General features: G+C 37.3%; 1 protein-coding gene across 1 annotated transcript; it reads right to left on the bottom strand.

The window, feature by feature from the left end:
- Nucleotides 1-16788: 16788 nt before the first annotated feature.
- Nucleotides 16789-19083, bottom strand: LOC130951887 (phospholipase A1-IIdelta-like). Its single transcript, XM_057880636.1, has 2 exons — nucleotides 18496-19083; nucleotides 16789-17733 (listed from the first exon to the last, which is right to left on the bottom strand). The coding sequence occupies exons 1-2, from the start codon at nucleotides 18993-18995 to the stop codon at nucleotides 16977-16979; spliced, it is 1257 nt and encodes a 418-aa protein (XP_057736619.1). The 5' UTR covers nucleotides 18996-19083; the 3' UTR covers nucleotides 16789-16976.
- Between the last annotated feature and the right edge of the window lie 1773 nt (nucleotides 19084-20856).

The following is a 20856-nucleotide window of genomic DNA, read 5'->3' as shown; positions in this document are numbered from 1 at the left end:
TTAGTAATGGAATATTTCATTTGATGAGTAGTTAAAACATACAAAAATATTTTGTGGTTGCCTTCACATGCCTAGTACCAAAAAACAGAGAAGCAACACTTCAAGTTCTCTCAGGAACTTAATGCCAAAATACAGTTCTCAAACCAAAAAACAGAGAAGCAATACTTCAAGTTTCCTCAGGAACTTAATAACAGAATTACAGTTCTCAAACCAAAAAACAGAGAAGCAACAGTTCAAGTTTCCTCAAGAACTTAATACCAAAACACAGATCTCAAACCAAAAAACAGAGAAGCAACATTTCAAGTGTCCTAAGGCACTTAATACCAAAATAAAGTAGCAAGACTAAAAACACTGCTTGCAAGTCATCAATACAAAAGTCACAAAATATTCCACACTCAAGTCCTAAAGATTTCCCCACTGAGATGGGGGTAACTTGGCCATCAACCTCAACTTCTGCAGGGGTAGATGAGGTGCACTGCATTGAATGACAGAAAATGGCCTCTTCCTCACAGATGGCTGGCTAGGAGGCTGTTTGTTGCTGGTGGAGGTTGCAGCAGATGCAGGGTTGTTGTTGGGCTGGGCCACGGTGTTGGGCTGAGTGGAAGCTTTCTTGGGCTGGGTGGAAGCTTTCTTGGGCTTAGGTGCTTCTGTGGTGGGCCGGGCTTCACGTTTCTTGGGCCTTGTGGGGGTTTTCCTGGTATGAGATGCTGGAAAATTGGGTGGTGATAGTGTAGTATTCCTGTTTCTCCCTCCCAAAACTGTCTGACCAGGTGCCAACTTAGGTGCACTCTTGTTGGCTGTTTTGGTTGAAGTTTGGGCCTACAATGAAAATGTAAAGCATAGAGAAAGTTACACACATATCATATAGTAGTTAAATTATATAGATGGCTTAAATAATGGTGGTTGAACCCTAGAATAGCATGTCACAACCCCTCTTACCCTCTTCTTAGGCTGCCTGCAGCCGCTCTTCTTGTGACCAACTCCACCACAATTTGAGCATCTTTGGACTTCTCCCCTCCGTGACACATGAGTCTGGCTTCTATTGTCTTCATCTGCAGCCCCTCTTTTCCTCTTCTTCACCGGTCTGTGGCTTGGCCTCCTGTATGGAGGTGGGATGACATCATCATATTGAGTCCTCTCCCATAGCTCCGGGCCGTTTACAGGATGTATCACCTCCTGGTAGCACCTGATGTAGGCCTCTTTCTTGTAGCAGTCATCCACGTATGACTCCAAATTAAGGCCTTTGAAGGTGATGCAGCTGATGGCATGAGGACAAGGAATCCCACTCATTTGCCATTTCCTGCAAGAACATTCACCAGCAGCAAGATCCACAACATACTTATCTAGACCACACATTACCTCGTAGTTGCTAGCAGATGACCAATAAGGCCTCCAGTCCCTAGCTAAGCTTGCCCGTTTTTCTAATTTCTTCCTAATAATTGGCATAATGTTTCCTGGATAATTAAGAACCCTTTCCCTATTTGCAGCCCATCTAGTCATCATATAAACCCTAATATCCTCTAACATGCTCACAATTGGTTTCTCTCTTGCTTCTACTAACACAGCATTGAAACTCTCACTCATATTATTAACAAGACTATCACATTTAGATAGGAAGGTAAACCTGGATCTTGACCAGAACCTTGGTGGAATGCTATTCAGATGTCTAAATGCTCCCTCATTCAGAACTCGCAAATTTTTCATCTCCTTCTCCCAGCTCAGCCAATGACTTGCTTTAGCACACCTCCACATCTTGTTCTTTAGCTCTAAACCAGGAAACTTCTTCCTAAAGTTGCTATAGAGATGCCTAACACAAAACCTGTTATCCACCCCTGGAATGACCTCTTTAAACGCCGGCAATAAGCCCTGTTTTCAAGAAGGTAAGATTTCAAATTGTTAGTTCATTTATAAATGTATTCAAGGGCAACATGCATAGGCTTATATATGGTGAGTTACCTTTTGCTGATCAGACATAAATGTGCACTTTGCAAGATTGTGTGGGCCTAAGTCATCGGACAGGTGACGCAGAAACCATACCCAGGAGTCCTTAGTCTCCGCCTCAACAACCGCATATGCAATTGGAAGAATCTGGTCATTTGGGTCTCTTCCGACTCCAGTCAACAGTTGACCACCTTGAGGGGTTTTCAAGAAGCAGCCGTCCAGCCCAATGAACCTTCTGCAGTGTTGAAAACTTTTCTTGCAAGCATCAAAGCATACATACATTCTTTGGAAAACACAATAGTTCATCAGTTCTGCGTTCTGTCGCTCTTGAGCAAAATCTGGTGATCGAATTACCTTGAGAATCACTGTCGAACCTGGGTTTGTTCTTAGGAGTTCATGGCAGTAGTCGTTTATTCGCTTGTACTGCTCCCTAAAGGCGCCCTGTATCTGACTCAAAGCCTCCTGTTTTGAATTAGCTGCCATTGTCTTTGTAACGGTCAGGTTCCATTTTTTGTGAGCCTTTGCAACCAGCTCCTTCACCTTGATCTTAGGGTTGGATTCAACTTTCTTCTTAAACTGGCGACCCAACCATTTGCTATGCATAATCCCAACCCGGTGTGTCTGCATGCAAGAATGTTGAAGATTCATGCTTCTTAGTTGCCAAGTAGACTCCTCACCGACCCTGTGTGCATATAACCAAAAGGGGCAACCTTTCTGACAAACAGCTCGGACCCTCACCAAGTCGCACTTCTTGAATTTAATGTTCCTAGCTGTGTTGACTGCATAGGCCGCCACTGTATCCTTGAACTCTTGCCGAGATTCATACAATGTACCCACCTTCCATTGGTACTTTCCCATGTCTTTTTGTGTCTTGTGCACTGGAAACCTCTGCCCCCTCCTCAGCATCATACTCCCCATCATCAGCACCCATCACTGCTCCTCCAATTACATGGTCCTGCTCCAATTCATCACTGTCAACTGCATCCTCATCATCCAAGTCACTTGTGACAACCTTTTTGCCCTTCTCCACATTACAGTCCTTTGGCACAGCATTATCTTCACTGAATCCACTTTCATAGTGGTACACTTCATCACTGTCAGTGAAGTGGATGTCTTCCACACTATTTTCCTCTTCATTAGATGGCAGGTATGTTGGGTCATCACTGTCTTCACCACTACTAACATCATCACTAACCGCCTCACGTCCCTCTTGGCCTAATTCCACTCCACCATCCTTATTCTCGCATTCTTGTTCACCAGCAACCCTAGCTCCATCACTGTTATCTACATTGCCTTCGAACACCACTAAATCCATACCACCACCCAAGGGTTTCTCACTCTGGCCACCTACCTTCTCTCCCCCCACGTCCAGAAAACCCACCTCCGGAAATCCCTCCGCATCCTCAACCTCATGCACCACAAACAGATCAACAAAGCCTCTCCTCCCTGCTATGGTAGACATTTCAATTGCCTCTGTGTCACCTACCAACAGCTTCGAGTGATGCTCATAATCATCCTCAGTCGAGTCTTTGTACCATAACGCAGAAATGTTGGATTTCATATATCCAAGCTGTCTCAGTTCCTCGTATGCCTCAAACACACTCCACCGATCGCCGTCAATGTCCTCCACAACTGTACATTGACCCTTCAGGTACTTGAGCACACCATTTTCATATCCAAATAACCCTCCATGGTGCACCCGCATGTTGAAGAGCGCCATCTCCTTCCCGAAAAACCCTATGAATCAACACATGGACTTAGTCACCCAAATATGAACAACAACAACTACAATCAATTCAAACCCTATTAAGAATCGAGACATTATATTCACATAATGCTTACCTCGCCAAGGGATTTTTGTGGGACGAAGCCAACTTAACGACCCAGGAAGTTTTCCGGCAACCTCTCTCAAGCTACCAACGCCGGACGTCGCAGGAAGGCCTTCCAAGGGTTTCGCACAATCCTTTCACACAAACGTTACACTCTGGGGTCCTACTCTCAGGCAAAGCGTGGCTTGGGAAAGGAAAATTTTCTTTCGCGGGAAGTAATACCAACCATCAAGGGCATTTTCGTATTAAAAATTTATTTTTGGTGGCAAAGGACGATTTTAAAACAAACCAGAACCTCAGGGACCTTTTTGAAGCGAAAAAAAAGCCGAGGGACGAAATCGATTTTTGGCCCCTACGTTAGGGACCAAAATCATACTTAACCCACTGTTAATATGTATAACAATTAATATATATTGATATCAAAAAAATAATCTTATTAAGATTTTTAAAATAATATATATTGATATCGAAAAATTAATATAGTAAAATATAAAAATAATTGTTAACAAAAATTTTGGTAAAATTATCATTTAATAATTAAAAAATTATTGATGGATATCTTTAAAAAATAATTTAATTATTAAATTTTTTAAAAAATATTTTAGTAAAAATACAATTTAATCAATAAAAAATATTTTATTAAAAAGTATTTTAGTAAGCAAAATTTAATGAAAAAAAATAAAATTTTTGCTAAAGGGTATTTTTGTAAAAAATAATTTTTTTCTTTAAAAATAGATAAAGTTAATATTAGTTAACAAAAAATTTAAAATGGATTAAAAATGAGCTTTTCTAAAAGTTATAAAAGAGAAATGTATATTTTATAAATAAAGGGGAGGAAGTGTCTTTTAACATTTCTCAATAGAAGAGAGTGAAATTTTCTAAAAGAGAAAAAAACGCACATAACTTACATTAAATCAAGCAAACATTTCAATTTGTCTTGGTATAAGTTCACTTAGTCCTAAGAATACATAAGTCAAGCACTTCAATAAAAAATAAGCATGCAATAGAGTTAAAGCTCATTTGATTTTCATTTATAAGCTGTAACATATATTATGATAAAATCTTCACAAAAAAATTTTTCAAAAACATAAAAATTTTAACAAAAGAAACATAAACCAAATAAGTCCTTTTACAAAACTAACATAAACTCACAAGCCCTTATTTAATAGGATGATCGTATTGATGAAATCTGCTACATTTCAAATTCACTATAGACAACAAAAACACTAATATTAAGGAAAAACAAAAATATTGCATTGAAGCAAAATTAAAAAAAAAATTGACAAAGTCAAATTACATAATACTAAAATAGAATCAAAATAAAATTAAAGACAATAGAATCATAGAATATCAGAATCAAAATTCAAAAATATCATTGACAATCAGAGATTAAGATCAGAATATTAGTAAACCACAAATTAAGAATCCTAAAAAAAATACCTTCAGATCAGAATTCTAAAAATTATCAGCAATCACTACAAGAAAACACGTTTTTTGCCACGCTTTAAAAGTGTGGCGAAAAACCCAAAAAAGCGTGGCGATAGCTTTTCGCCACGCTTTTTGAGCTACCGCCACGCTTTTGAAAGGGTGACCTATCAAAGGGTGGCGGTTGCTCTATCGCCACGCTTTTTGCAGCCTATTGCCACGCTTTTTGTTTGCCACGCTTTTTTACAAACTGCCACTTGTAAAAGCGTGGCAATAGGGTAGATCTGGCCACGCTTTTCAAGCGTGACAGTAGACCAGATATGGCCACGCTTTTAAAGCGTGGCAATAGGGTAGATCTGGCCACGCTTTTTAAGCGTGACAGTAGACTAGATATATGGCCACGCTTTTAAAGCGTGGCAAACGCGTGATAGTAGAGTAGATTTCGCCACGCTTGAAAAACGTGGCAAAAAAGGCTTAGATAGAGCCACGCTTTCTAAGCGTGGCAATAGGCTGAGATATGGCCATATGGCCACATTTTCAAAGCGTGGCAAAAAAGATGGTCAGTAACCTATTTCCTTTTTAATCTTCATAAATAAAACCTTAAAATGAATTCATAGATAATTTTATAATTTACTCAATAACCAATCATCAAGTAATCCCACTTTCATAAAATTGTCACCAAAATAAGTGTGTCATCACATAACAACATACACTAACAAAATACCAAAAGCGAAAATCATAACTACTCATGAATTCCTAATACATGAATTAGAATTCCTAATCAAAGTCGTCTTCAAAATACCAAAAGTGTGAAATTCCTAATACATGAATTAAAATTCCTAATCAAAGTCGTCTTCAAAATACCAAAAGTGTGAAATTCCTAATACATGAATTAGAATTTCTAATCAAAGTCTTCTTGTACTTCATGTATCGTTGCAAGGTAAATTGTTTTGACCTGTGCCCTACAAAATAAAAAACACAAATGAACAACTACAAATTGATTTGGCTTTCCTGGCCAGAGCACCCCAAAATCCATTCTTGGACTCATTCAGGTTCTTCATAGATAATCAGAATAATCAGAATGGTGCACTCAAAAGAATGCGAGTTTAAGAGAAGCAAAGAGAATGTAAGCATATGCTAAAACAAGCATCTTCAATCTTCAATGCATTGATATAACATATTCAAAAAAAAAAACAGAAAATGCATAATATTTTCAGTAGATCTACCGTTATTTTCATCTGCTTTTTGAGCATGACAAGCTTGGAACTATAATTATGTGGACATCATCAAAGCAAGTAAACAGCAGGCAGAAGCTTTAACATGTAGACTAATATCTAAATGGAAGAAGTCATCAAATGTATTACAGACATAAACAATCATAGTAGAAAAATACAAACATACACAAAAATATTACACTCTAAAAGACCATACATTGCTGGCAATAAAGTCTTTTAAGGAGTCAAAATAACACAGTTCATATCCACAGCCCACTGCACTTTAACTTCATTTACTAGCAGGATATTTTTCTTTCTTTACTTACAATCCTAAATCAGCTCTATCCTTAGTCAACTAGAGATCAACTAACCTGGTCAAGCTAAGTAGGACTTCTATAGAATTCAGCAATCATATATTCCAAGTATTATATTCAAAATCAGCAAGTATTATATTCAAAATCATATCCTGAACCTTCCAAGTTCGAATTCAGCAACAACAAACAAAATTCAAGTACTTGGTTATATTCCAACATTTTTATTAATAAAAATATTATAATTTTACCTACATCATCTTTGTGTGGAATGTGAGTTGCTTCGGAGGAGCGAGGAGTATTTCTTGCTTTGCTACTTGAGGTATCCAAAGGAGAATCTTGGGCAGCTTGAACTAAGGCTGTTACCTCTTCATTGCTCATTCCAGGGTTGAGTTGGTGCACCAACATCTTTAATAAACCACAAACACCATCCATCTTCTTCTCTAATGATGAGACCTTAGTGTTATACTCAACTTTTATGTGGCGAATCTCCTCATCTTTTTTAAGAGAGCTTCTTGTAATGGAAGCCCCATAACAACGAACTCGACCTGGTTGGTCCTTTCCTAACACTCCTACAAATGCATCCTCTTCATTTTCTCCTGCTTCTAAGCGGTTCTGAAGTTCAGTCTATCAAAAAGCAACAACCAATAAGGTTCAAAGTCGCATTAACTCAATTTAGATAGAAATCACATCAGAATTCATAATGTATATATCCAAAATACAAATACAAACAACTCACAATTGTGGCTTTTGTACAATGTGAAATTAATTTAATTATTTACTTAATGGTGAAAAGAAAATGAAAAAGATCCATGAATAATTGTTGCAAAAGAATCCAAGTGCAATTTCATGATCACACAACAATTTCCCAATACCAAGCAAATTTAGGCAACCCCCCCCCCCTCAAAAAGAATCCAAGAATGAACATCATATATGCATGCATAGAAAGTGAGCAGAAGAGAAAATGCAAATTGAGAAATCAGCAGCAGCCAATGATTAAGGATGTAATGAGCATGAATGCATAATAACCACAAAGAATCTCAACAAGGAAACGAGTTGCTAACACATGGCACGAAGCAGCAACACTTAATAAACAGCAGCAGTAAATAGCATGTTTCCCAGGTTCAAGCAAGCACCAAACAGAATTCATATGACTTAACCAGTTCCACAAACTGAAATCATTGCAGTTCATATAATATGGACCAAGCAACAAGCAAAGCAGAACTCAGCAACAACAAACCAAGAAAAATTAATGAAACAGTAACACTTCCACAGCATCTATTTTGGACAATGAAAAAAAATACAACAAACAGCAATCACAGGTCCAGAATTCAACACCAAAACAGCACAATAAACAAGTTCATCCAGGGCAACTTTCAGAGGAAAGACAAATTCATTCTGAACAGCAGCAGTAAACAAAACAAAACCTACATCCACTAACCAGTCCAGATTCTCTAACCACCTAATTCAACTAAACTAAATTAGTTGAACTAAACAAGCTAAACAAAATGAGCTAAACCAGATTAATCAAACAGAAATAAAATCAAATGAGATGAAAGGGGAACCTGGAAAGCAGAGAATTGGAGCAGGGGAAGGGAAGGGAAAACAGTAAAATAGGGTCTCGTAGTGGCTCTTAACAGAATCTTGGACAAGTGCCCCGAGAGTGCCATGCTGAAAAAGAATAAAGGTAACTAATTAGTTCAAATAAACGACATCATATCAAGTATTGATAAGTAAGACGATTGTATGATTATCTTAAAATTCATTCACAAAGTCACAATCCACCAATAGAAATGACATCATATAAAGTCAGTAACTTAAAACCTCTTTAGGAGAAAGCTAATAATAAATAAGGCCATTAGAGGTGAAAATACTGTTTAGGCAAAAGGCAACAAACAGTGAGAATTAATGGAATACCAAAACCAGCAAGAAAACACACTTAAAACATCAATTAATTATATTTGTGAATAGAACACACTTAAAACACACTTAATTAAAAGTTTAATAAAATTATAAAAATAATAGAATAATTAAATCTTATTTTAACTGATATGATATTATATAATTAAATAAAAATATAAAATTATTTTAATATTCGTCAACCAAGAACCAACAATTAATTTTGAGAATAAAAGAGTCACCAAAAAAAAATTTTGAGAATAAAAGACTAGTCATAAACTCCATTATATACACATAATTCAAAAATAAACTTTCTCAATTTTTTTCAATTTTTTTGTCAAATATAATCTTTTACCATTTAACATCTTCTCCCACATTTTTTTTTCCACACTTAAAAAAAATATAATGAAAAATTACACTTAAAAAAACAATTAAAAAAAATAATTCCCCACATAATATTTAAACAATCCAAAGTACTAGAGGTAGAACAGCTATAACCAGCGCATTTGCAGCTGCCGAAGGAGACAGCATGATACGATTTTTTAATTTATTATTCTTTTTTCTTTGATTATATAATAATTAATAATAAGAATAAGAATGCATAGTTTTTGAATTTGGTGGTCAAACTTCCATTGTTACGCTTAACCTGCGTTTCTATGTTGGCTCTTGAGGGTGTCTTTTCCAGAGCACAACCCTTAAAAGCAATAACACTTACACATATTTGGTTGCACTGCACCATGTAGTGTCATGAGAGACACAAAAACAAGATTAGAAGGTGCCATTCAGAATAATAATGTATATGCATATGTATCCTTACAGATTCTATATATTTATTAGGGTTTATGTTCTGGTGCAGTATCATGTTCATCATCTCTTCACAAATATGATAATAGGATTTCTCATTATTAACAGTCAACATATATTAACAGTCAACATAAGATATCGAAAATCAAAGGAGAATATAGTGAATAGAGTGCACCTTGTGGCTTTCTCATTCCAGAAAAAAACCACGTACGTCCACAGCATCACAAGCAACGCGTCTTCAGCATTATCATTTAACCAGGGACATGAAAATGAAAATAAAAAGGAACATGCAATCAGAGAGAACGAATCAGGGGAAAATGAAAATGAAAAGGGAAAGCTCTAAACGTAAAAACAACGGAAAAATTGAGAAAATAAAAAGGGGAAAATCGATCATATATACCTATGGAATTCGAGGGCTTCGAGGAGAAGAAGAGGGAGGAGCTTGCCGTCGCCCATGTTTGCTGGAGCTTGAAGGTGAACAGAGAGATCCTCACTGATTCGAAGAAGAACAAGAAAGAGAAGAAGGGTATGAAGGTTACCAACATGAAGAAGAAGTGGTTTCCATCAGTGACGAAGGCGAAGGTGAAGGGCGACGGGCGAAGGGCGACGGGCGACGGGCGAAGGGCGACGGGAGGAGCTCGGACGGCGAAGGGCGAAGGGCGAAGGGAGGAGCTCGGACGGCGAAGGGCGACGGGCGAAGGGACAAGGGCGAAGGGAGGAGCTCTTCGATACAGGAGGTGAGTGGCTTCGAAGGGGAGAAAGAGAGATTAGGGTTACTGGCTTCGAAGGGGAAAGAGAGATTAGGGTTGGGGATCGGGTTGGGGGCCGGGTTTGGGCCGGATTGGGATCCGGGTTTGGGAGCCGGGTTTGGGTCACCCGGTTTGGCCCATCTCGCCACGCTTGATAAACGTGATTCTTTCTCTCTACGGCCACGCTTTTGAAGCGTGGCAAAAGAGAAACTTTTGGCCACGCTTTTAAAGCGTGGCAAAAGTGTACCAGCATATAGCCACGTTTTGTAAGCGTGGCCGTAATGAAACCCTGTGGCCACGCTTTTAAAACGTCCTTGTTTCTTAGATACGGCCACGCTTTTGAAGCGTGGCAGGAAAAAAACGTAGCCTTTTCTCTAATCAATTGCCACCCTCACAAAAGCGTGGCCGTTGATCCTTTTCGCCACGCTTTTGAAGCGTGGCAAAAAAAATGTGGCCAAATCTCTAATCTATCGCCACCCTCATAAAAGCGTGGCCATAGACTACTTTTGGCCACGCTTTTGAAGCGTGGCAAGAAAAAAGCGTGGCCATAGGCCTTTTTTCTTGTAGTGAATCCAATAACAATACAATCCAATTACAATATCACAGTAACCCATTCCAACCCAGTAATCTTAACAGTTAAAATTATTTCAAAATTATTCAACAATTATTCAACCCAATAACAACAACAAGGTTCACAATTAACTAACAATAATTATTCAACAATTATTGTTACAAAAAAAATTAATACCTCGGACTAGAAGCTAGAACAAAACAGAACTGGCGGGGATAGTGACTGACAAGACAGTGACAAACGCAGTGGAACAGAACTGGTGCCGACAGAACAGTGGCTGCACAACGGAGACAGGAAGCAAGATTGGCAACAGTGATTTCAAAGCTCACACAGTGGCTGCACGATAGAAGGGAAGGAAGTTACGACCTTGGCTTTGAAGCTCGAAGTTGCGACGGCAGCAGTAGCATGCTAGTGGCTGGACGAAAGTGAGGGAGTGAGGGAGGAGCTTGACGATGATGAGAGGAAAGAGAAGCTCGAGGTGGAGGGGAGTGCTAGGAGCTGCGCATTTTGGCTTTGCCATTGTGGATGGGTAATGGTTAGGTTAGGGTTCCTTGGTTCTATACGGTGCTGTTTTTGAAAAAATTCAAAAAATCGACTAGGTCCCAGTTTGGATTGATCAACTAGTTTGACGGTCTAACTTCGATTTCTCAAATTTTTTGTTTTGACTTCTGTTCGAACCGTATTTTACATCGGTCTACGGTTCGACTGATTCGACCGACCTATCCGAACTGGTTTTAGAATTTGGATTCAACTTCAAAGTGCAATGAAATCTATATCGAGTCTCCAGCACAATAATAATGAAATTTCACTATATCAATTTTAAGATTACAAATATAAAAACACTAATTCTAATACCAAGACAAACAAATCAAATTGATTCTACGCCAAGATAAACAAAGCTACAATTCTAAGTTTCAAACAAGCGCTAAGATCAAACAAAAATTAATGACAACAACTCAAACTTAATCTGAAAATTATTTTAGATTTTTCTTTCTAATTTATCCCTTTTCACTCGTAAGCTTTTTTAAATAATCTCTCATCGAATTATAAGCCTTTATTATTTACTATAAAGACTAAAAAATATCTCAAATTGAGATCAAAATAAAAAGGAATGACACTCATCGTGCATGGTATGATTTTTTAATTTTCTCGTTACTTTCCTTAAAAGCTCATCTTCTTATATCAAATTTTAATTTGTGATGCTCACTATCCATTGCTTTTCAATCAATTCTCATAATTATTATGATGTTTTTTTATTGACAGCAACAATCTCTTTCATATTATTCTCATATTTTACTCATGATAATTGATACTTTTTAAAGATAACCAAATCAGCATTAAAAACATTAATGGTCTTGAAATTTTACAATACATTCAATTAAATCACAAATTAAAATTAATGGCCTCAATCAATTAATTAAATATTTGACATTACAATAAATAATAAAAAATTTTTAAACTCAACAAGATTCAACCCAGATAAAATGAAAAATTGAAGGGAAAAAAGTTGATTGACGAGTTACAAAATAGAATACCCTATCCATAGCACAACATATTATTAGGACCATCATATCCACGCTAATTAGTCAAATTAATATTTTTTTTTTAAATAAAAAGCTCAACACAACAAAGTGGAGCATCAACATTTTAACAAAAAAGTACTAAATAGATAAAATAAATTAATTTTTAATCATCTTCAACAAAAGCCATCAACAACCTAAAAGATCAAATATCACTCCACTCTTTGTAACTCTTAATCGACTTGTTAGCTACTCCTGCAACACCTGATTCTTGATTCCTGAAAATTCTATCATTCCTTTTCAACCAAGTGCTCCAAATGATAAAAATGAAACAAAATTTACCAATATTCTATTAATTTGACTGCACGATTGGCCTCCAAAATCACGTAAACTTACGATCATTCAACTTTATATCCACCAGTTCAATAATGCTATTAACACACTAGCGCCTTTTTTTTATTCCAACTGCACAACCTCATTGAAGACACCCATGTAATAAAGAGGAACCTGACATATTTCCGATAAAAAAACTCAACTATTCCCACATAACAAGCTTCTCTTCCCTTGTATGCGCACCATACACCAAGTACACAATACAAATAAAAATTATTGTTTGTCAATTTCTCCTCTATACACAACTATCTCTCCCCTTTATAACAATTACTCAACCTAAACATCATAACATCCCATATTATTAATAAACCTCCAGAAGCACCTTTCGGAGCTCACAAATTCCAAACTCACCACATCATTACCCTAAAATTGCACTATATCAAACTTAGAAATCACCTTCTTCTTTGTCTCTATCAATTCTAACATATTCACATTATTTTTACGCTTAAATTTTTTACCATTTTTCACTTTCCAACACCCTCTAAATCCCTCGTATTCCACGAACTAAAATCATTTAAAAACTTTATTACACACCTTATTTCGGTTTTTGGGGCGGCACCTTCTTGCTTTCTCTTTCTGTTTCGCTTGCCTTTTTTTGTGCCAATACTTCATTCTGAGCTTGGAGAATAGTCATAATGTCCTCATCCTCTTCATATAAAACAGCTTCTGATTCGACCGCCAGATCCCAAGCAATCTTATTTTCAGCCATATCTTTATCCCAACTTCCTCCGTGTTTATCTTGATTAGTTTCACCGTCTACATCCTACTCTGAGTCCTCCGAATCTTCCAAGTTCCTTAGAGCCCCTTCATCATCCAACCCAGTTTCCTGCACCACTGTATTCTCATCATCTAAATCTGAATCTTGCACTACATCACCCTTTATCAAATATATGCCCACATGCTGCTTACTACTCTCATCCAAACTAGCGTGGATCTCATTAACTACACTTGGTGGAATGTTTTTTTCCGCTGTGCTGTTCGAATAATTCTCCGCACCTCCTCCAATTTCTTTTTCGACTTGATTCTGCTCGTCGGGTGCATAAAGGGCTTCACGCTCCTCCCTGCCCTCCACGCCATCAAGTTCAGCGCGGACATTATCTACCTCGTCGGCGCTGTTCACCATGGCATCAACCCCTTCGTGAACTTGATGAGCGGATAATTTATACGCTTTTTGGCATTGTTTTTAGGTAGTTTTTAGTAAGTTCAAGCTACTTTTAGGGATGTTTTCATTAGTTTTTATGTTAAATTCACATTTCTGGACTTTACTATGAGTTTGTGTGTTTTTCTGTGATTTCAGGTAATTTCTGGCTGAAATTGAGGGACTTGAGCAAAACTCTGAAAAAGGCTGACAAAAGGACTGCTGATGCTGTTGGAATCTGACCTCCCTGTACTCGAAATGGATTTTCTGGAGCTACAGAACTCCAATTGGCGCGCTCTCAACGGCGTTGGAAAGTAGACATCCAGGGCTTTCCAGCAATATATAATAGTCCATACTTTATTCGGGAATTGACAACGTAACTTGGCGTTGAACGCCAAGTACATGCTGCTGTCTGGAGTTAAACACCAGAAAAACGTCATGATCTGGAGTTGAATGCCCAAAACACGTCATAACTCGGAGTTCAACTCCAAGAGAAGCCTCAGCTCGTGGATTGATCAAGCTCAGCCCAAACATACACCAAGTGGGCCCCGGAAGTGGATTTATGCATCAATTACTTACTCATGTAAACCCTAGGAGCTAGTTTATTATAAATAGAACATTTAACTAATGTATTTGACATCTTTTGATCACTTTAGATCTTAGGATCATATCTTTGAACGCATAGTTCTTAGACCATGGGGGCTGGCCACTCGGCCATGCCTGAACCTTTCACTTATGTATTTTCAACGGTGGAGTTTCTACACACCATAGATTAAGGGTGTGGAGCTCTGCTGTACCTCAAGTTTCAATGCCATTAAGATGATATCCTATTCAATTCTATTTATTCCTATTTCAAGATATACGTTGCACTTCAACTTGATGAATGTGATGATCCGTGACACTCATCATCATTCTCACCTATGAACGCGCGTGATTGACAACCACTTCCGTTCTACTCTAGGCCGGGCGCATATCTCTTAGATTCTCCAACAGAATCTTCGTGGTATAAGTTAGATAGATGGCGGCATTCATGAGGATCCGGAAAGTCTAAACCTTGTCTATGGTATTCCGAGTAGGATTCTAGGATTGAATGACTGTGACGAGCTTCAAACTCCTGAAGGCTGGGCGTGATGACAAGCGCAAAAGAATCAATGGATTCTATTCCAACCTGATTGAGAACCGACAGATGATTAGCCATGCGAGTGACAGCCGCAGAGGACCATTTTCACTGAGAGGATGGGATGTAGCCACTGACAACGGTGATGCCCTACATACAGCTTGCCATGGAAAGGAGTAAGAAGGATTGAGTTGAAGCAGTAGGAGAGCAGGCGTCCTTGAGCCATACAGCATCTCCATGCGCTTATCTGAAATTCCCACCAATGAATCTGCATAAGTATTCTATCCCTTTTAGTATTTCATCTATTTTCTTATTTCTATTTTCGAACCCATAAACAAATTTAATCTGCCTAACTGAGATTTACAAGGTGACCATAGCTTGCTTCATACCAACAATCTCCGTGGGATCGACCCTTACTCACATAAGGTATTACTTGGACGACCCAGTGCACTTGCTGGTTAGTTGAGCGAGACTGTGAAGTTGATTTTAGACCATGGTATTGTGCACCAAGTTTTTGGAGCCATTACCAAGGAATATTATTCGAGTTGTGTGAAAGTATAAATCACAATTTCGCCCACCAGAACTCCATGACCAGCCACGCCCCTCTCTTCATCGTCGCCCACAGCAGCCAGCAAAGAGGCCCTTTTAAAATACACAATGACAATGACGTACTCTCCGTCGCACCACACAGCCACTTCGCCGCCACACCCTACTAACATATTGAGCTTTATATGCTTCAATCCAGCCCCAACTGAACTTTTGTTCAACACCATATCAACCCCTTTCTTTTCGTTTATCCCCGTATTTCCAAGTCTCCGTTCTTTCAGAGATTGTTTCGTTACTGATTGTTTGAGATCCTATAGATTCCGCACTCACCATAACTGCTGGATACACCAAAGAATTATCGGTTCACGTTTTCAAAATTTTCTCATGTCACTCATCCAAATCCTCAACAGCAAATACCTTTCTATCTTTGTCATGCTCTGCCTCCCGTAGCCCTATGGCATCATTACCACCGCATTCCATCCCAACTCCAACGGTTCCCTCTGAATTTCTAATTTTCATTTTTATGGTGTTCCAAGACAACTCTCTCTTTCTTGTTCACCTCAATATCCTTTTCTTTAATTTTTTCTTGTTTTTCATCAGGAGACTCCCTGACATTGCGTAGTGGTTTTTTTTCAAACATCAATCCTTCTCCTATACTTAATCTCACCTACAAAGATCTCTTTGCTCCTTAATCGCATTCCATTTATTTTTTTGATAGTCTTTAATGCTCTTCCTTTTATAGTATACCTGATGAAAGTAAATAGATAAATCTGGCTATACTTCTCCTTACGTGTCAAATAGATGTTTATCGTTTCTGTCCAGTTAAACATATGAAATAGTTCATTTTTCGAAATATTGTTAGCCAAATTAATATAATTCATTCAAAGAGGGATTATATCTAATTCAGTTGTTAACTATTTTGTGACACAGTTTTTGAAGTAACATACCACGACCGACAACTAATAATGTTATCACATTTTGGATTATAATTTATTTTGTGATTTTGATTACACAAACAGTAGTTGCTTATGAAAAAATAGTTAAAGAAAAACTATTTGTAGGCATATATATTAAGAGAAATGTTTTGTCATTTTGGATTATGATTTATTCCGTGTATTTTTTTTTTGTCTTGCAATATTTGAGTTATTTTTTACATTGTTCATAATTTTTATTGTCTACTTTTTACATTTAAATTAACACTAATTAATTTTTTATTTTGTTTTTAATCAAAATGTTGTCCTCTGACATTCAGCATATTATTATTTGTATTGAAAAAGTCTAAAAAATTAAGTCATTGGATGAAATCTTACACCAATTTTATATCATTAAAATTATTATTGATGATTATTTGATGATTACAAATTATAAAAGTTATTCGTAGATCGTAACACTCCTCGTTTGTATTTACTAAATCAACACATACATACTCTTTCATTATTTTCACACTCACAAGTGCTCATTTACAAAACAAAATTAGTATAGACACTTAAGTTTTTTTTTATCTCTTTGTTTTTCGCATTCAATCATAATCTTCAGGCACAGGTATGTCCTCCTCTTCTGGGGCATCCAAGACCCACTCACCATCGTCCCTTTTCACCATCCCTTTATTTTTCTCAACCCACCATAACCCAGGCACGCGGTACTCATCCTTCAAGAACTCACAAGACTTGTTCACAAGAGCCAAGCTTCTCTTCACTCGCAACTTAAACTCACCATGCTTCCCATTCCACCCCGCCACCACATGCAGCATTGCCTGCAGGTTATGCCAGTCGCTAGGGTTCTTCGAGTCCTTCAGATTCGGCGATTTTCGCGTATCGATCTCGAGCTCCACGCCGGTATATTCGTACCCTAGCAGCCTCCCTGGGTAATGGGGAATTACGTCAATCACGTTTCTCACGTGAAGAACCTTCAAGTTATTGAAACTCTTCACTCTCTCGTTGAATGCCTTGTTCCCAATTTGGGGTGAACCAAAGACGAAAGCGGCGATGGGGACGTCGGTGATGCCGTTTTCAACGAGGTCGAAAGCGCTCACGATGGATAAGGATGCACCTAGGCTGTGCCCTACCAGGACCACGCTTGGGTTCTCGTCTTTGTAGAGTTTCAACAAGGCGTTCACTTTGGTTAAGACTTGTGTCCTTGCGCTTAGTTTTGTGAATGGAGATTTTGGATCTTCGGAGGTGTAGATTGTTAGCCAACCCTTCATTACTTTGGGGACGTCGTCGTCTTCGTCACTGTCGCTGCTGCTGCTGTCTCCGTCTTTGGCTTTGTCCAAGTTTCTGCATTAATTAATTTGCAAGACTTTCTTCGGTTATTGATTAGATTGATCGAATTGATACACATGGGAATAAAATTAAATAAAATAAATTAAAGTTAAGTTCAATTATTTATGTGCTTGCAACTGGGATGTTTCATATATATTTTTCAATTCCGCTAGGTAGACTATAAACAATGTGAAGGATGGTTTATATCCCAAGTTCACTAAATATAAACAAACTTAATTAATTTAAAATTTAATTTTTAAAATTAAAGTTTACTTTGTTTTTAATTTATTATTTCCGTTATTCATAAAAAAAACGTTATTTTTTATATTTTTATATTATTTTTTATAAAAAATAATAATAAATTAATTTTATTTTATATTTTTAATTTTTATTAAAATTAAAACTGTGATGAATACAGTTTTGTATTTATCAGACTCTTTAATCTAAATTTGTCAATATCTAACTTTTATGTCAAATTTTAAATTTTTTTTTGTAGAATTTAATCTATTCAACAATTTTTTTTATTTAGAATACGACACCTAAATCAAAGGATATATACTAAATAAGCCATTAATAGTATGATATGTGCGTTTGTGTTATTTACATATTAAAATTGGTATCCACATTTTTTACATTTAAAAACAAAAAAGAATATATGATAAATAAAAAATGAGCGAGTTTGAAAATAATAAGGCTAATATAAAAATAATACTACTGTGTTTAGTGTAAAATAATATTATTCTTTACATATCATATATGCAAAAATATAATAAATACCTTAAACTCTTAGCATTCAACAAGCCGGTTGCAGATTCAGGAGCAGCTCCAAACACATCAATCCACTCAAAGTCCCGGGTGGTGCCGCGCCACACAACATAGATCTCACGCCGGTTCAACTTCTTGCTGGCCTCATCAGTCGTCACAGCTATGTACCCGATCCAGTTGGACTCGCGGTCCCACGCCTCACGTGAAAGGGAGTGCAGAAGAAGCGCTTCGGGGACGGACACGCGCGCGGTGCCGTACAGAAAGCACGCGACAGTGTAACTTTCGAGATCATCAAACATGACTTTCTTGAAGAAAGAGGGCTTCCCGTAACGGCTGGAGCCGCAGTAGGGGGAGTTTTTGTCGTTGTTGAAGGCGTCATAGGTGGCTTGGATGAAGTCGCCGCAGCGGAGGATTAGGTTGAGGAGGTTAGGGTGGAGGGGGTCAAGGAGATTCTCCCAGTTGTTGCTTCCCAAGAGTTGGTGCCATGTGGGGGTTGTTGTGGAATCTGCCATTGGTAGTGAGAGGAGGGAGGGTGAGAGTGAGTGTGTGTAGTAGTTTTTGTTTGGGTGGGGAGTGGGAGAATGTGTGGTGGGAAGAGAAAGGGACGAATGTCATGTTTATGTGGGGTAAGACTTTGATTTCAGTCAGATATGGTGGCCTGTTAAATTATTAAAGGGGTGCTTTCTTAAAGTAGCTTTTCTTTTTTCACTTTTAAATTTTCAAGAGTAATGAGGGTAATAAACTAATAATACATAGAGAAAGGATCGTTACTTCGTTAGTAACATAAGTGGTTATAAATCTTTCGATTAAAGAATCAAAATAGTACTCGATAAGGATTAGATTTAAGGTGGAAATGACTTATAACTCAAATAATATAATTTTTTATATTTATTTAGAAATTATGAATTTATGTTTTTTTTTATTTTATAAAAAAATAAATTAGATTTAATGTTTTATCCTTTAACAAATTTTAACCATACTACATAATAATTTTAGTAGTTAATTTTAGAGATAAATATTGTTTTGGTCCCTCACGTTGAGGGTCGAAATCGAAACCGTTCCTGGTATATATTTTGATTTAAAATCATCCTTAAAGTCGTATTTAAATTTAAAATCGTCATTTCTAATAAAATTTTTTAATTTATTCCTAAACTACCCCTATAAAAAATTATAAAATAAAAAAACAAAAGAAAACGCGTGGAGAGAGAGAGAGAAAAGGGTATTCGAAGGGGGAGGGAAGGGAAAGGGGGAAGGAGGAGGGAGGACGGCGTCGGCAGCGAAGAGAGGGAGGAGGGGAAGTGGAAGAAGCCGGAGAAGAAGAGAAAGAAAATAAAGGGGACGCGAGTTCGGGGTAGGGGGAAGGGGAAAGGGGGGAGGGGGACGGCGGCGGGGAAGGGTGACGTTAGGATTTTTGCCAATAAAGAATTTCATAAAAATAGTCGCGTTGTAGATATAGTCTCTAAACCGACAGAAATCTCTTCGTACAAAGTTTTGGTTGTCACAAGTAACAAACCCCTTTAAAATTGATAACCGAGTATTAAACCTCGGGTCGTCTTCTTAAGGAATTGCAGGGAGATATGTTCTTATTATTGGCTATGAAAAAGATAAAATTGGGGTTTTGAAAATGAAGAATAAATATGGCAAATAATTTAAATGACAATTAAAATAAATAAATACTGTAAAACAAATCTTTGGCAAGGTACGAGAAATTGAAAATCCAGACTTAGTTATTCTTATCAATAATAATGAAAGTTGAATCTTAATTCCACTTAGTCGACCTTTGCTAAAGCAAAGGAAAGTCAAGGGACTAATTAATTGGCCTTCGAATCCTATTTATTTCCTAAAAAAAGGTTGGGATTATTGAAGTTCAGTTCAATTAGCAAAGATAACAATTATCAATTATGTTGAGCTAAGATAACTCCTGAGTTACTGATTTCTTAACCAAGACAAAAAGGAAAGGAAATTAAAGCTGCTGGAATAAAAATGCTTTTAGATGGGAGGCAATAATCATGTAAATAAAAGAAAGCAATATTAAACTGAAATACCTCAAATAACATTAATTTAAAAGAGTAATCTGTAACATGGAAAAGTTCATAAATTAAATTGGGATAAATAAAAACAAAGAACCTGTGATTGAGAGTCACTCCTAAAACTAAGAGAAGTCCTAAATCCTAATTCTAAGAGAGAGAGGAGAGAACCTCTCTCAAAACTAGATCTAAATCATGAAAAGTGAATTATTAGAGCCTCCTCATGAATGGATGCATTCCCCCACTTTATAGCCTCTAATCTGTGTTCTCTGGGCCGAAAACTGGGTCAGAAACAGCCCAGAAATCACTTTCAGCGCTTTCTGGTCCGTATAGGTCGCGGAAAAGT

The sequence above is a fragment of the Arachis stenosperma genome, chromosome 9 (genome assembly GCF_014773155.1).
Source record: "Arachis stenosperma cultivar V10309 chromosome 9, arast.V10309.gnm1.PFL2, whole genome shotgun sequence".
NCBI classification, from domain to species: Eukaryota; Viridiplantae; Streptophyta; class Magnoliopsida; order Fabales; family Fabaceae; genus Arachis; species Arachis stenosperma.
The sequence above is the reverse complement of the archived record's forward strand: the minus strand, read 5'-3'. Positions and strand labels throughout refer to the sequence as shown.

Coding starts and splice junctions, on each gene's coding strand:
- LOC130951887 (XM_057880636.1), bottom strand. CDS start 18,995: ATGGCAGATTCCACAACAACCCCCACATGGCACCAACTCTTGGGAAGC. Junction 17,734..18,495: donor TTGAATGCTAAGAGTTTAAG/GTATTTATTATA, acceptor TAATTAATGCAG/AAACTTGGACAAAGCCAAAG.